Genomic DNA, 17,339 nt, shown 5'->3' with positions numbered 1-17,339 from the left:
TCCTCAGACCTGCCTGATATGCAGAGTACAAAGAGATGAGGACTTCATCAGTGGTGCCATTAATGTGATGCAAACATTTTGATCACAACACATAATCCACAAACTTTGGAAGCTGAAAGACACACAGGTAGGTGGTTGAATTTCCTATCAGTGTAAAAATGGCAACAAATAAGTCACTGTGACTGAGATTAGATATTTATTTATACCAATTCATTTTGAAGCATATTATAGCTATTTCATTCAGTATCAACACAGACTAGACTATATGTACAAAATCAAATATCACAAAGCCTATACATTTATTTACAACATGAAAACAGACATACTTTTCAAAGGGGGTGTACTCATTTATGCTAAGCACTGTATATGTTTCTGCTAAGTAGGCAGAACACAGTCCAGTCGAAAGCAGCACAGGGAGTGACCCATCAGGCAACACAAGTGGCAGCAGAACATCAGGCAACAGAGGCAGAGCGTCAGGCAACAGAGGCAGGGTAACAGACATCAGAGGCAGGATGACAGGGTGTGCAGCAGCAGAGCAGCACTCAGATAAGTATCTCAAGGGGTCGCTAACAGCACTGGAGGCTAACAGCGACCTAGCTAAAGCTGGTTTGTTTTTAGCATTTGATGCAAACAGCCTACCACTAACACTCAGACTGTGAGGACTGTGAGGACGCCTCCAACTTTCCACTCAAACCGAAGCCTAATCTCCGCAGCGGGAGATGTCCTTTCTCCTGGACACCATCACCTTTGGCCCAACAATAACCAACACAACTTACACCCGTGAACCCGACGCCAGCCTCCCCGTTGACTCTGCTGAAGTCGCCACTCCTCCAGAGTCCAGTGTCACCACTCGCCCAAGTCCTGCTGATTCGCCCCCTCCTCCGACCTCTACCCCAGATGACTCCTGACAACGGCTCGGGGCTAAGCCCAAAGTCCTGGTCAGCTCCACACCATCCCACCACGAGTCCTGGAAGCTGGTCGGGGGCAAGGGTAGAGGGAGGGGAAGACGATCTCCTCCTGCACCCTACAACTATATCTATAATATCCAGCTGGAAAATAAATACGAACTCCTCAACCCGCATGACTTTCCACCGCTAGCTGTGGATTCCCAACCCCCTTCTTCACCTCCTCTGCCGTCGTGGGGTTCAGTCAGGAGCTCACGGTCGCCCCCGTTCCGTCCACCAGCCAGTCCCCTCCGACCCTCCCGCAGGGCTCGCCGCTCCACACCATCTTTTACACCCACGCCGCGGCGGGATCCTGTCCGCCTCTCTGCTCGCCACAACAAAACCACCTCACTTCAGGTCAGGTCCCCTCCACCTTCCACTCCCCCCGCATCTACGCTCATCATTGGAGACTCTATAGTGAGAAATATCAGGAAACCATCCGCACTGACCTTCTGTTTTCCCGGTGCCAAAGTAACGGACATCTTGGAAAAAATTCCCACCATCCTGGCCGACCACCCACTAATTAAAACCGTTGTCCTTCACGTGGGCTGCACAGCATCTCCAAGCAGTCCAGTGAGATTTTAAAACAGGACTTCATCCAGCTCCTCGTCTCTCTCCAGCTCCACAGCAAACAATTCTTCATCTCCGGCCCCCTCCCCCCACTAAACCGCGGCATAGGTCGCTTCAGCCGCACCCTCAGCTTCCACACCTGGCTGCAATTAACCTGTGCTGCCCGCAACATACCCTTTGTTGGCAATTTTAATCTCTTCTGGAAACGCCCAGCTTTCTTCCAACGTGATGGCATTCACCCTAATGGCCTGGGCTCACGCGTTTTAACAGACAACTTGTTTTACTCTATTTTAAACTCTTCTTTACACTGACTACCTCAGCACTCAATCTCATCACCAGCAGCACTCCCCTCTCTCACAAACAGGTCTTATACACTGTCATTTATAACCTCCATCATCCACTATCATAGACCGTCTGCATCACATTCAAGACCACACCCATCTGCTGTCAATCACAATAACCTAATTCAAGTCCCTCTACAACCTTTGTCCCCTCCTGCTCCCAGCTGTAACCCTGTAAATTTTGGACTTTTAAATCAGATCCCTCAACAACAAAAACTTTCTATGCCATGATTTTATAACTGTCAATAATCTAGATTTTTTTATTCTCACAGAAACTTGGCTGTCCCAAGGAGATCTTAGTCCTCTTATTGAAGCAACCCCCCCTGATTTTACACATCTCCACCAACCCCGGCTGTGGGGCAGGGGAGGGGGGGTTGCTGTCATTTACAGAAAAGATTTTAATTGCACGCCTGTCGTACATGGTAGTATTACTTCTTTTGAACATCTTGGTTTTATGGTTCACGCAAAGGTTCCACTATTTATTTTAGTTATTTACAGACCGCCTAAACCAAACTCTGCTTTTATCCAAGAGTTTGCAGAGCTTTTATCCCATTTTATGACAAGGTACGACAAAATTGTGTTATTTTATGTATTTTATTATATTTATTTATTTATTTTGAATCATTACCTCTGTTATCTCAACCACTTCATGCAAATGATTTATCGTTCTTGTAATTGTAAATTGTTTTATTGCTTTGCCTGTCAAAGCACTTTGTAAACCTTGTTTTTAAAAAGTGCTATAGAAATAAAATGTATTATTATTTTTATTATATATAAGTTCAGGGACCTGTGGAAAGACAAACAACAGGTGGTTTTGATTAGAAAGATCCATTATGTCTCCATTGAAACCTGTTAAATGGCACAATTGGAACAACAATGACTTCTTTGTTGTATAAAAAAGTTGCATAGAATATTGTTCTCTGATGCTCATTATTAAATTACTGCGCATTTATTTTGTTCTTACTCTACGCCGCCATCATGGCAGGCAAAAAGTGTTGATCCCCAAGTGCAACCTGACAGGCAGGAGAGTAATGGTTAACCGCTCCTCAAGCATGCCTGTCAGCTCGCACTCAGGGATCGACTTTTTGTCCGCCATGATGGCGACGCGCGGGAGCTGCAGCAGCTAACGTGAGTAGTTCAAAAACCTTCTTTTTCATAAACTCTGTGTACACAAACAGTGTTCTCAATGCTCTTGTTCATGAGTAGAGACCCTAGTGATGCTACGAGCAAAGTTTCATGTTGTGTCAAGCCTTTTTAGTGTTCTAAAAATAGCGATTTTGATGCTAGCGTGTCGTGCCCCTAGCTCTCCCATTCAAAATTAACATACCCAAAACCGAAACTACGGTAAATCTTAAAAGTGCCTCTTTCGTCGCAATCATGCTTTTACATGAAGGTTTGACTCATATTCAATCCCAAATAAAGCCTTGGTTGCTTTTTGGCGAGAGTTTCGCTTTACCTACTATTAAAACTTGTAATTGAACATACATGTTAACTACGAAAAAAATCAAACACTGTTATTGTGTGAATAACGTTGTCATACCTGTAATGAAGTGCTGACTACAGACGTACACATGTTTGGATTTTGGATCCCACAGGTGGCCAAACTCATCCTCCCGACGGATCGCTTGAAGCCACCAGGTTCTTCTCCTAGGCTCTGTGCTTCGGTTTGGCAAAATATAAAACTTTAGATATTGATTTTGTATCTTATTTGTTGTGCAAAAGGGCACACAGCAGCTCCTGGGCATTGTGGAAACTGGTTTGTTTTCCCCCTCGGCGCGAACCGGATGTGACATTTTGTGGGCGTTCCCTTGCTTGCTGACTGTATCTATAGGCATGTGCAACTCTCACCAAAGACTGACCAGAGATGTGACGTCTCATTCTGAAGCTAAAACCAAGCATTCAAGACACAGTGAGAAAAGGGCTGCTGCAGAAATGTACCACATGTATGGTACATATATGTTTTCTGAAAATTAAAGTATGTAAACCTTTTGACTACCACCCCCAAATAAAAGAATGAACCAGAAAATGTGCATAATATGACGTCTTTGACATAGTCATTTTCATTATGTGGGAGGTGTATAAACTTGATCTCGATGTTGCTATTGTGCCAAATTATTAACAGCAAAGTCTGCCATTGGTGCCACCGAAAAGCAGTAAACGCTGATATAAAATATAAAAAAATGAATACTGCACACTTCAATGTCATGGGGAGTCTCATCACTAACAGTGATGTTGAAATTCATTTTGTTGTGTTGGTATATAGTCTATACAAGTACAAATCAGTTGAATCAGTTTAATCCAGTTTGATACGATCCACTACTGTACTCTAACTGAGGTAGTTCCCAGTAAGAGAATGAACTAGCAGAGGCTTTCTGATGAAATCAGTACACTTTCAATTATTTATTCTTCTAATTTTAATCAAGTTTCATCATAGAGGAACATTTTAAAAGATGACAGCAAATATATTAAGTCTACAATGCACATTAAAGTAAAAAAGAACACAAAAAAACCATGAAAAATATAGCATCCACATGGAAAAAACCCCCAACTCCCACTCACCCTTAGGAAAAAATTCTGTCAGTGCTAAAAGCAACACTGAAGTACAGTGTTGCTTTGTTACAGCACAACTTGTGTGTCCCCCTCCGGAACTGCTCCTGAAAGGTTTTTTTTTCACAATTGCCACCCTTTAAAGTTGACATTAGATTTTCACTGAATATGCGTTATATGACACCTACAAATGTACTAGTAAATATGATTGTATTAAGCCAATGACAATGTGATAAGAGTATTAAAAAATTAAGAAGCTGAGTGATACAGTGTTCTTTGCACTTCTGTACCAAACAACTTAAAACATCCACTTTCTTTCTTCTAATTACCTGATACAAAATCAAAACTTAACAACACTATTTTAGAATATTTGGATATTTTATAATTTGTTGTCCATTGTGTAGTGAACATTACTTTGAAAATACATACCATGTATTACGTACTAGTCTAGAGACGTTTGCCACACAAAAACTGTTTAATTCTGTTTTTTATTTGTGTCAATTTGAAACCATAGATGAGCGGATTGATGATTGGAGGAATGATGAGAAATTCTATTGACATAAAATTGGTGACACCTTGTGGTAACTTTTTTGAGCCAAATCGCACGTACAGCACATCGAAAAGTATAGATACCATGACAGTAATTAAACATAGTAAATGTGGGAGACATGTTTGCATAAACTTACTTCTGTTCTCAGCAGAAAATTTGCATTTTTTGAGAAGATACATATAAGACCAAACAATAAACATTATATATAAAACATAAACAGTGTAATTCAAAGCTGGAACAATCAAGTGTGCTGTGGAGGCAGAACAAGACAGCTTTCCAATGAGATGATTAATACAGTAGAGCTTTGGTATGTGTGAACCACATAAACTCAATCTTAATGTTGTTAGTGAGCTTAAGAAGAGTAAACAAAGAGGTACAAGCCAAGAAAAAGCCACAAACACACAAACTCTTTGTGTAGTCATCACAGAGTGGTACACCAGAGGTCGACATATAGCCAAATATCTGTCATAGGCCATTACTGTGATAATAGAGACATCAGCACCGACTGAAGAGTGCAACACAAAACCCTGCAGAAGGCATCCAGCATATGAGATGACATGAATAGTAGACAGAAGATCAATGAGGAATTTGGGGTAAAAGCCTGCAGTCCCATAAAGCCCATTGAAACACAGGTTACAGAGGAAGATATACATGGGCTGATGAAGGTTTTTATCCACAACAATCGTCACAATAATAGTCAAATTTACCAGCCAAATCACAAAGTAACACAGTAAAGTCAGAGCAAAGAGAGTGTGTCTGTAGTTTGTTGTCCCACTTAATCCTGACAGAGTAAACAAAGTTACCACTGAACTATTATCCATCTTGTTGAAAATACAGGTTACTACCTTAATATCTGAAAAGACTTATTGAGTGCTGTGCTGACAGGATATTGCATTTACAAAGAAGCAGCTCTGTGTCTGCCGTACCTACCTGAGCTGTCATTTCAACATCAGCATTTATATTCTAGTCGCAGCAGCAGGTATCAAACTAGAGACCATGGGGATTTACAAACCATCCAATCAGTGAGTTGAAAGAAGCTGGAGTTGCATACAGCAACATATCTATCATGTGCCGCCATACTCAGGATGGTCAAATCATAAGAAGCATATGAGTAAATAACATAGATCTGAGTAAAATAAGCTGGACCTGAGATTAAATGAGTATCAGACAGGGGGTCCATGAGGGATCTGGGAAAGAAGCCAGTGGAATCATAGATGAAGTTGACAGACAAAAATGCAGTGAAAATTTACATGAGCTTTTGTAACGATTTCTCCTGTGACATTACGAGTATTACAACAACATTAGCAGAGACAATAATTGCAAACAGCAGGAAGCATACTGCAATTGCATGAAATAGCGATAAGACCGAAAGTTCACATACATGGTGAGGTTAAAGTGAAACACTGTGGTGTCATTTTTCAATTCAATCACATAAGGTTAATGAGATTTTTTTAAAATCCTTAAACAATTGTCCCCTCACTCCTGATCATTCTGGAAGGGGCTATGGGTTATTGTAACCAGCAGCACCCTCCTGAGGGTCTGGGCTCGGCCCAAATCAGGTTATCCCAAAACAAGTCAGTGACTGGCAGCGCCAATCCATCTGACCTGTGCTGCCATAACCCTGTGATAGTATGGATGGTGCAAAGAGGAGGTAGTTTCAGTGTTGTTATAACCCTTTTATTTATTTTTATTTAAAGTAATTTGCACAGTCTTCCTTTCCTCTCCTTTTAGCTATACAGTACGTACATGCACTTTTGTCCAAAGCGACTTATAGTAATGCATATGTTCATACACTGATGGGGGTGGCTGCCATGCAAGGTGCCCATCAACACATCATGAGCAGTTTGGGGTTCAGTATGTTGCCCGAGAACACTTCGACATGCAGACTAGGAGAATCGAACCAGCGAACCTCTGATAACAAGACACAGGCTCTACCCCTGTGTCACAACCATCTACATACACACACATACATACAGACAGACACACAAGCACATGCAACAACACCCGGCTTTCGTATTATCATTATTATTACATCCGTTTTTGTTATTATAAACAATTTTATTTTGTTTTTCTTTGTTGTGTTTTATATAGTTTTCTCATGTCTCCTCTGATTAAATGTATACATTGTGCTGTATGTTGCTTGGAAACCTTTCTCTGTGCCTTATTCTATTCTATGTTATGTCTCTGCCTCTGTCAGTGCCTATGTGCAGCTCCTTTGCATCAATAAAAATGGGTTATGTAATGTATGTATATAAATTCAGTATAAGAAGTCACAGTGCATTTGGCCCAAACATTGTCACAGCCAGATAATTTGGGGAGCCTGTGAGATCTTGTATGTCATACTGATAACTAAGATTAAAAATGAGCCCTTCTCTCTTTAAAGGGGCGCTATGTAGTTTTATCTTTTCCATAACTGAACAAACAAGCTGTTCGCAGAGGAAAATACTGAACACTGTTTGTTTGAATTTGCCACCCCCTGCCACCTTTATAGCTTCCAAGTAAAACAGTATGACATTGTTTTGAGCTTTAAGGTCAGTCTGTTTATTCAGTCATAAAAACAAAGAGACTTTGTTTATTTTGTTTGTTAAGCCATTGAAAAAATAAAAAATAAATAAAAACAGTCAATGAAGATCCTTCCCTTCTGATTCCTTTTCTTAGCTGTAGTGTACCATTTGACTTTTTTGGGCTAATGTGTTACCACAGTCTGGGTTAAATATGTATATATATATATATATATATATATATATATATATATATATATATATATAGTAAGCATACAGTACGTAGTAGTGAAGTTCTAAGTGATAATTTTTCAGGCATAATTTTATATCGTGATGCCATTCTTAAAATGTGTCTTCTAATTTCTGGTAACTTCAGCCCATACACAAGAGGATTCAGAAGTGGAGGAATGATAACAAACTCAAGTGACAAAATTACGGCTGCAAATGGATTTACCTCCTCAATATTATACCGGCTCAGGGCAACATCACAAAATACTGTGATGGAATAAATCACAAATGAAATAACATGTGGCAGACAGCTCTGTAATACTTTCCCTCTAAATTCTGCTGAGCTTTTCCAGCAAACAATTACAATTCGCAAATAAGTGTACAAGACGTAAAAAAGTGGGAAGAAAATGGTAGATATGGTCAAAAGCATACCACAGATATTGTTCACGACGTTACTGACACAAGACAATTTAACAACATTCCAGTTGGCACAAAAGACTTTTTGTATCTTACTGCCACATAAAGGAAGCCTGGCAGACAAAGAAATGCATACTATAACACCAGCAGTTGGAAAAATCCAAGCCCAAAGTGCCAACTTTAAAGCCGCTTTGGAGTTCATCTTGCTGTGATAGTGTAAAGGATGACAGACAGCAGCATATCTATCATATGCAATAATGCCCAGAATGGTCATTTCATAGCAGGCATATGAGTAAATAACATAAATCTGAGTGAAACAAGCAGGACGTGAGAACAAATGAGTATCAGAAAGAAGATCCATCAGGAATCGGGGGAAAAAACCAGTAGAACCATACAGAGAGTTCACACATAACATAGCAATAAACATATACATGGGCTCATGTAGTGGTGTTTCTTGAGTTATCACCAGTATTATGACAAAATTAGCATAGACAATAAAGCTGTAAAGTAGGAAACAAAAAACAAAGGCTGGGTAGCGGTAGTGTCCAATGTTCACAAACATGGTGAGGTTAAAGTAAAACGAAACAGTGCTATTTTCCATTCCACTCACAATAAATCAGAGACGAAGTAATCAGTATTTTTGTCTTTGTCAAATCAGGTCAGAAATAAGAGTTTGTATGACAGCAGAGTTTTGAGCATCCGTGTGAAGGAAAATGTAAACAGTTTGAACAAAATGTCATATAATATTTGTCATACCAATAGTAGTTTCACAATGCTTACCGTACTCATGTGAGCAGAAATTTAAGGTGTGTTCTATTTTTGTTCTTGGTTAGATACACGCTACAGACACAACACAGATGTGCAGGTTATGGGAGATGTAAATGAGTATTTTATGCTCTCTGACTCTGGACATGCCTTCAAACAAACATTCTCCACTCTGGAGAATTAAGACGGTGTCATAATCCTTTTAGGGGTCAGTCATTTTAACATGTGAAAAATATAATCCATTCCAAATGGATGCTTTAGTGTTAGAGTCTAATTGTTAGACTTTTTTATTACACTGCATTAAACTGTTCATCAGAGTAATGGCCTTTGGGAAAAAACTCTTCTTGTGTGATGTTGTGTTCAGAAAATAGAACAGGCTGAGTCTTTGGTCTACTGGATCTGCAGTGATATGTTTCCTGCCTGTTCCCTGACCAATGATTTTCTCTGTAGTCCTGACTGTCCGTGGTAGTCTGATCTTTTTGGTGGCTGATCCAAACCAGACATTGATGAATGTGCAGAAAACAAACCAGATCATTGTAGACTGGGAGGAGGACGTACAAGGGAGACACCAGGAGAGACTGGAGACCAACAACAAACTAAACCAAATATGTGGCAGGCAATCCAGAACATCACACAATACGAAAGCGGGTGTACCACCATCATGTGTGATTCAGCTACAATGTCTGCTGAGACTGCAGAGGATTGTGTTACACTAGAAACTCTGGTGGGACACAAAAGCGGACTTGAGGCTGGAGCAGGTTGTAAATGTTCTTTAATGAAACCAATGAACACTCAGGTGACAGAGCAAGCTAGAATTGGCTAGAGAGCGGCGTGATGGTTATCAGCTCCATGGGGCGCAGATCAGGCGGTGTGCTGGTGGCGGAGCTGAAGGATCGCGCATTCGAGCAGCTCGGTGGAGCACAGGGCAGGTGCAGTACTGCAGAGGTGCTCAGGCAGTGGTTCATGGGAGCGGAGTGATGAGTTGTAGGGCACTAAGGAAGACACTGGAAATAGAGCGAAATTAGTCGCAGAACAGGAAACACTCGAGTAATCCAAGAAACACATGGACAGGGAGGTGGCTGCTATGCAAGGTGCAGACCAGCACATCAGGAGAAGTTTGGGGTTCATTATCTTGCCCAAGGATACTTTGTCATGCAGACCAGGGGAATTGGACCAGCAACCCTCCGATAACAAGACACTGGCTCTTCTCCTGAGTCACAGCTATCGGCGAAGCTTTTGCAAAATTTAAATTCATTATGGTTTCATAAGTCTCTGATAACAGCATGTGGACCAGACATTTTAGTACTTAAATGGACTGGAGATAGATGTCCAAAGAGAGGAAAAATTAATAAAATGTGGATAAATTAAATGTCTGACAGACCTCTTCTTTACTTTAATATATAGATTTTCCTCTTTTCCTTTTACTTTGTGTGCTTCACTCTGAAAATCTGTTGACATTTAATACTATCGATCAAAACATCTATCTCTCTCTCTCTCTCTCTCTCTCTCTCTCTCTCTCTCTCTCTCTCTCTATATATATATATATATATATATATATATATATATATATATATATATATAAATATATATACATATATATATGCATATGGCAAACCATTTAATTTAACATAGATGATTAACATTGGTGGCCAAAGTGATTACAATTCATATGAATCTCAAGTGGAAACAAACACAAACACATTTTTCCCTCCAGAAACTGTGCTATGAAGTCTACAACAACAATAATAGACAAAGTCAAACAAAATGAAAGGAAGTTGATTAGGACACCAAATACTCAGACAATATTCAAGAGTTTTGTGGATTGTTTTGCCCTTGTAGATTTACTGACACAGGCTTCGGTAATGTTTACAGGATTTTTTATATAACAAATAAAAGGTGGATAAATTAAATGTCTGACAGTTCTCTTCTTTACTTTAATCTATAGATTTTCCTATTTTCCTTTTACTTTGTGTACTTCACTCTGAAAATCTGTTGACATTTAATACTATCGATCAAAACATCTATCTATCTCTCTCTCTCTCTCTCTCTCTCTCTCTCTCTCTCTCTCTCTCTCTCTCTCTATATATATATATATATATATATATATATATAAATATATATATATGCATATGGCAAACCATTTAATTTAACATAGATGATTAACATTGGTGGCCAAAGTGATTACAATTCATATGAATCTCAAGTGGAAACAAACACAAACACATTTTTCCCTCCAGAAACTGTGCTATGAAGTCTACAACAACAATAATAGACAAAGTCAAACAAAATGAAAGGAAGTTGATTAGGACACCAAATACTCAGACAATATTCAAGAGTTTTGTGGATTGTTTTGCCCTTGTAGATTTACTGACACAGGCTTCGGTAATGTTTACAGGATTTTTTATATAACAAATAAAAGGTGGATAAATTAAATGTCTGACAGTTCTCTTCTTTACTTTAATCTATAGATTTTCCTATTTTCCTTTTACTTTGTGTACTTCACTCTGAAAATCTGTTGACATTAAATTCTATGGTAAAGACTTTAATATCAAAACATCTATATATCTATATATGCATATGGCAAACCATTTAATTTTACATAGATGATTAACATTGGTGGCCAAAGTGATTACAATTCATATGAATTTTTCCCTCCAGAAACTGTGCTTTTACGTCTATTACAACAATAATAGACAAAGTCAAACAAAATGTAAGGTGACATTTTCAGTTAGCCTTGCTCTGACTGTAGGCAAAGGAAGTTGATTAGTGTGTAATTAATGTTGTACAGGATTTCTTCTTCCTCTGGGATTATATGCTTAATATCACGACAATGTTTCTTCTTATTTCTGGTAATTTAAGGCCATACACGAGAGGATTCAAAAGTGGAGGAATGACAATACATTCTAGTGACAACAAAATAGCCACAAAGGGATTTATCTCATCAAGATTTTGTCGGCTTAAGGCAGCATCACTAAACGCTGTGACAATATAAATCACAACTGATATAACATGTGGAAAACAACTCTGTAATACTTTTCCCCTGACCTCTGATGAGCCTTTCCAACATGCGACCACAATTCTCAGATATGTGTACAAGATAAAACCAAAGGGAACGACAGCTACAGCTACGGCCCCCAACATAGCAGCAATACTATTTACAGTGTCTGTAACACATGATAACTTTACAATATTCCAGCTGGCACAGTATACCTTCTGTATATTGTTACCACCAGTGTTGGGGAATAACAAATTATATGCAACGACGTTACGTAATTTAATTACAAAATTTACGTAATTGTAATCCGTTACATTACTGGGAGAAAATATGTAATTAAATTACAGTTGCTTTTGGAAATTTCAATGATTACAACTTAAGTTACATTTGAAAAATCACCGCAAAAGCTCGGATTCAAATAGTTTTTCGCCCCCCTGGATTCATGTTGTTTTTAGTTTTTTTCATATAAACATCCTCATTCCAAAACTGACGCTTGTGATTGGCTCTCTCTGGTCATGTGCCATTCGACTCAACCGACAAACCGTACGGTGGCAGTCAGACCAGAGACGTGGTCAGATTCAGCAGCAACAGTGTCGGCGGCGCACAAGATGTTCCTGGGCTGGAAATACAAAAAACACTTCATACAGACAGAAGCCAGGCTTCCCTGTATTACCAAGGAAGCTCTCTTTTAACCCGGCTAGATCACCATGGTAACTTATGCTTAGCTCATAACCTGGTCCCGACCAGGTTCTGTTCAGAGTTTAATCATAAAATCGGCTATAAAAGCGCCGCTGTTTGACTATTTAACTCATTTACAGCTGGCGTCACCTTTACTTTGAAAGTCCAGTGGAGCGGGATCAGAACGGAGCATTTGTACGGAGGGAGAGATCGCGCTGATCCGCTGCTGTTACTTTCTCTCTGAGCGTACAGATGTTCAGCTGAGGGGATACACTGCTCAGCTGTTGATCCGACTGGCGTCAGGAGGTCATTTATTAGGCTATAGCCTATTTACTTTTATATACAGTCAGTCACCACTGAAATAGTTACACTACTATTACATTTTCAACAGGGTAACTTGTAATTGTAACCAATTACATTTCCAAAGTAATCTTCCCAACACTGGTTACCACATAGAGGGAGCCTGACAATCATATTAATGGTTATAGTAAGAATACAGGCTGGACAGACCCAAGCAAAAAATGACAATGCAACGATAGTTTTAGATTTCATCTTGCTGTGATAGTGCAAAGGGTGACAAACAGCAACATATCTATCATATGCCATAATGCTCAGAATGGTCACTTCATTAGACAAATATGTGTAAATAACAAAGATCTGAGTGAAACAAGCAGGACGTGTGAACAAATGAGTATCAGACAGAAAGTCCATAAGGAATCTGGGGAAGAAACCAGTAGCACCATACAGAGAGTTGATGGATAGAAATGCAATGAAAATATACATAGTGTCATGCAGTGTTCTCTCCCTTAATATTATCCATATCATGGCAAGATTTGCAGACACAATAAAGATGTAAAGCAGCAGGCAAAAAATAAAGGCTGGATAACGAAAGTGTCCAATTTTCATGAACATCGTTAGGTTAAAGTAAAATGAGAGAGATTTGTTTTCCATTGTCTAAATCAAAGCAAAAATTTGAAAAGAAGAATTATAGCGTAAACACACAGTATTCAGTCATAATATTTAGCACATCAGAATTGGTGGGATCTATACACAGATAAAGTACAACTGTGGATGCAGGGAAGTGGACAGGTCTTTTATCTTGTCCACCAGTCATAGATGTCATCACATTATTTTACCTCTGGAGGATTTGGAAAGTTTTCCACAGTGCATTGTAAAGTTTCTTATGAAAAATTTGTTTATGGACAAACGTGTGGAACGTGTCATCTAGATCAGAACAACTGGGATGATAAAATCTTCCTTTTCTCAGTCAAAATTACATTACTGACTTTTTCTGAGCATTGACTGAAATAACAGTAAACAGATAGAGATTTCTAAACCTCAAGTCCCAGTCCCAACAGAGTAGAATACAAGTTTATTGTCATTGTTTCACAAACAACGAAAAACAGAACATGACATGCCTGCCACTCCAAGTGACAATGGTTATGTGCTTCCTGTCCAATGATGAAAATGTCCTCTTTGTCCGGGTTATTTAATCTTTATGTTCAGGGAATTTGACAAATCTACCCAGAAGACAGACAAGGGTAAATCCCACTGAATGCAACACAGGGCCCGCTCTGGATTTATTCACTTCCAGCCCCAATCACTATGTAAGGGATAATGTATAGAACGGCGGTCATTATGTCACCATGGGGTCAAGAGCTTTCAGCTGATCTGCCCCCAGCCTCTGGAACTCTCCCACTAGATATTCGCACTGTCTCCCCTTTTAAACCTTTTAAAACACACTTATTCCGCGTGGCTTACTCTGTATCAGTTTAATCATATAATCACACTCCTGCCTATTCTCCATTCCACCCCATTGCACTATTCTCACCCCGGAAGCTTAGCCCTGCCTATCCCGGCCCGTTTGAGTTCCTGTATGGTGAGCACGGCGGAATCTGGATCCTGCACACACTCTTGCCTATTCTTATCTATTGCACTATTTTCACCCTGGAAGCTCAGCCCTGCCTAACCCGGCCCGGTTGACTTCCTGTATGGTGAGGACTGCAGAGTCTGAATTCTGTGCCAAGCCGGCACCATGTAATTGCATCCTCTTACTTATCTATTTATTTGTACTAAATTGTCCTGTGCTTGTACTGTCTTTTATTGTACTGTTGTTGTTTTGTGCGGTGAATTAATATAAATATTATTATTATTATTATTATTATTATTATTATAATAATAATAATAATAATAATAATAATAATAATAATAATAATAATATTCAGCCCCTTATCCTCTCTTCAGGTGGTTAATATACACTCACATTTTTAGAGGTCGATCCTTCTGAGGCTGAGTCAAGTGACAGCGCCAGCACTGCTGCTGGGGCCTCAAAATGGTTCGACCTTTTGGATGCAGGGGCCGCGAAGTCTCCACTTTGATTGGTTAGTTTGAGAACTCATAGTAAATTCTCCCACAAGTTGAACAGCAATTTGGCAAAAGACAACTTGTTGCTGAACTGCGCCTCTCATCAAAGTCACACTTGGCCCAGGTAATTTGTGCACACAAAGCGCACCATTTGGTGGATGCAATAGACAAAATGTTCTCTACCATTTGTAACAGGGCAGGTACAAATCACAGTGCATCGTAGCATTTGTGTGTTTAATTGATGTTTAAATGTAGACTACATATGTCTATAATCTATAGTTGTTCTATACGGCCTTATTGGCCATTGGCTTAAACTCTGCTCAGAAGCCATATAAACAGTTCTGTTGCACATAATTGAGAGGGATTATTGCGGTTGCACTTATAAAGCAGCCAGATTGTTGATGGCTGATATTAAGAATGAATACTCAACAGATGGATATACTAGACTGTATTAGAGTTTAATAGAACTTTGATTTAACATATTGATTTCTGGTTTCAGTTTGTAAGTTAGAATGAAGTCATACTGACTCGAGAGCCTGTTTGTGTTAATTATCTCCTGGATTGGCTCTAGAGTGATCTTGTTTCATTAATTGCTCTCAGAGGAGAGTGGAGCTAATGACGTTTTGACCACTTCTTTCATAATTACTACATGTTCTCTATGTAACATATTTATGTATGTTATTGAAGTGAAGCTTGTTGAAAGCCTCTAGTGTCATCAGGTGAAGTAAATAAGAACAACAATACTGTTAAAATGTAAATTATGATCTTACAAATAGGTAAGACTGTCCTCTCTCTACTCATGTTGAGCCTCAAAGCACTTGTTAAGCATCATCCCATGAGGCCAACTTACATTGACCATTAGATTGTAATTAGGTGGCTGTAGTCAGACCTGGTCCCCCAGGCCTGTTGTTTTCCACTGAGGCCCACCAGGGAGGTCAAAATAATGATTCCCATTACAGTTATACAGTTATTTATCCCTCTGAGGCACAAGTTACACAACCATATATCAAAACAATATCACTGTCATCGGTTTAGGATATATGACCTTTTAAACTTAAATTTAACCAAATAGTCATGTCAGAGGTCCCCAAAGAGAAAGGTTAACTTCTGTTAATAAAATAACAAATATAAAATTGTAGATGTAGTTGAATTTCCTCCTTATTTTCCCTCTTCCCCTGTAAATCACTGATATGGTATATACAGTTGGTAGACACACTAACAGGAAATTGCATACAACACCACGCAATGCAATGCAAAAACCCTGATGTGTAATAATGGAAGATATCTGTTGACCTTGTGCCAGTAAGACACTGGGCCAATTGTTTGTTCATTTTTGAGACCACAATCGGTGGTAGTGTTGTATTTGACTGCATTATACTGTAAGGTGTTTCAGTTATTTTGTCCAAGGAAGGGACCAGACTAAACAGAATATCTTGTTGACTTCCAGTTACAGCTAGTGCTGAGAGAGATAAAAGAAGTGTAATATCCACTGGTCTACGTGTGCAGAATCCCGTTCTTTAAGTTGATATTATCATTATATTATAACCGTTATAAATTATCTCATACATCATTTTTAACAAGAATTTATTTTGTTGTAGGTAATGGGGTGGTTGAAGCTTATCACAAACAGACACAGACATAAGAAAAACACACAGGCAGCACACAGACCTTTCTGAAAAGCTAATGAAATGGAAATTATGAAATGTTGTAGTTACTTTTGATGCAACAGTCTTTTGAGTCACTATTTGAGGGAATCAGTAAATTCTATGATTAAAGGTGCATAGTTTTGAGGAAATTTTAATCAGAGAAAGAAAAATAATTTACATTCACAACTGAAAAATATTAAAGGACAACAGGTTTATCTTTGTTTATATTTCCAGGACCCTCTCTTACTATCTTCAAACAGTGTTCTGTTTTTTAGTTATAGAAGTAGATCAAAATAATGATTTCTGTTCAAATTATTATTCCGTATTATTTTGTAGATGCTTTTCTGAATTTGAATTTCTTTTTGAAAAACTACATAGTGTACCTTTAATGTTGACCGTCATCTTATTCCTGGTGCTCACTAAATTAATAACACTATTTTATCCAACTTTTGGCTTTTCCTTTAAGGCTTAATCCAAGACAATGTACCCGATTTTATTGTAGTCTTAATAATTAACTGCTCTGTATTGGAGAACACAGTCAGCATCAAGTCAGCAGGAACAACAGAGACACAGCAGCTCTGTCCAAACAATCAAAGTCTGAGAAAGAAATCTGAGGAGAGTCAATCTGTTGTATTACTGCAGGGCAGGCTGGCCTGTAACAATGGTACATGGTTACAGGCCAGCCTGCCCTTACATGGTTTCTACACAACAAAAATGGAAACAGCTTTGAGCCAAATCACAATGCTCACAATACAATTGTTTAAAACAATGTCTAACAAACACTTCCATCAAA

The 17,339-nt window shown here is 38.9% G+C and overlaps 3 protein-coding genes across 3 annotated transcripts; all 3 read right to left on the bottom strand.

Annotated features, from left to right (window-relative positions):
- Positions 1 to 4,762: 4,762 nt before the first annotated feature.
- Positions 4,763 to 5,864, bottom strand: LOC115588480 (olfactory receptor 4P4-like). The gene has a single exon (XM_030429108.1). It carries the CDS (start codon positions 5,771 to 5,773, stop codon positions 4,850 to 4,852), a length of 924 nt encoding a protein of 307 aa, XP_030284968.1. The 5' UTR covers positions 5,774 to 5,864; the 3' UTR covers positions 4,763 to 4,849.
- A 913-nt stretch (positions 5,865 to 6,777) lies between these two features.
- Positions 6,778 to 8,699, bottom strand: LOC115588175 (olfactory receptor 6N1-like). The gene is made up of 2 exons (XM_030428564.1): positions 7,736 to 8,699; positions 6,778 to 6,863 (listed from the first exon to the last, which is right to left on the bottom strand). The coding sequence occupies exons 1-2, from the start codon at positions 8,697 to 8,699 to the stop codon at positions 6,778 to 6,780; spliced, it is 1,050 nt and encodes a 349-aa protein (XP_030284424.1).
- A 2,972-nt stretch (positions 8,700 to 11,671) lies between these two features.
- On the bottom strand, positions 11,672 to 13,487 carry LOC115588174 (olfactory receptor 10A3-like). Its single transcript, XM_030428563.1, has 3 exons — positions 12,977 to 13,487; positions 12,687 to 12,691; positions 11,672 to 12,076 (listed from the first exon to the last, which is right to left on the bottom strand). Exons 1-3 carry the CDS (start codon positions 13,485 to 13,487, stop codon positions 11,672 to 11,674), a joined length of 921 nt encoding a protein of 306 aa, XP_030284423.1.
- Positions 13,488 to 17,339: the final 3,852 nt, after the last annotated feature.

Source organism: Sparus aurata, chromosome 9 (assembly GCF_900880675.1).
Source record: "Sparus aurata chromosome 9, fSpaAur1.1, whole genome shotgun sequence".
Lineage (NCBI taxonomy): Eukaryota > Metazoa > Chordata > Actinopteri > Spariformes > Sparidae > Sparus > Sparus aurata.
This window is presented reverse-complemented; position numbering and strand designations above follow the sequence as displayed.

Excerpts from the sequence above, each read along its gene's own strand:
- LOC115588480 (XM_030429108.1), bottom strand. The coding sequence starts at position 5,773 with ATGGATAATAGTTCAGTGGTAACTTTGTTTACTCTGTCAGGATTAAGT.
- LOC115588174 (XM_030428563.1), bottom strand. The coding sequence starts at position 13,487 with ATGGAAAACAAATCTCTCTCATTTTACTTTAACCTAACGATGTTCATG.
- LOC115588175 (XM_030428564.1), bottom strand. The coding sequence starts at position 8,699 with ATGGAAAATAGCACTGTTTCGTTTTACTTTAACCTCACCATGTTTGTG. Across the intron at positions 6,864-7,735 it reads ACTTAGAACTTCACTACTAC|AGGTTCGCTGGTTCGATTCT; the intron begins GTACTGTATGCT and ends TCTTGTTATCAG.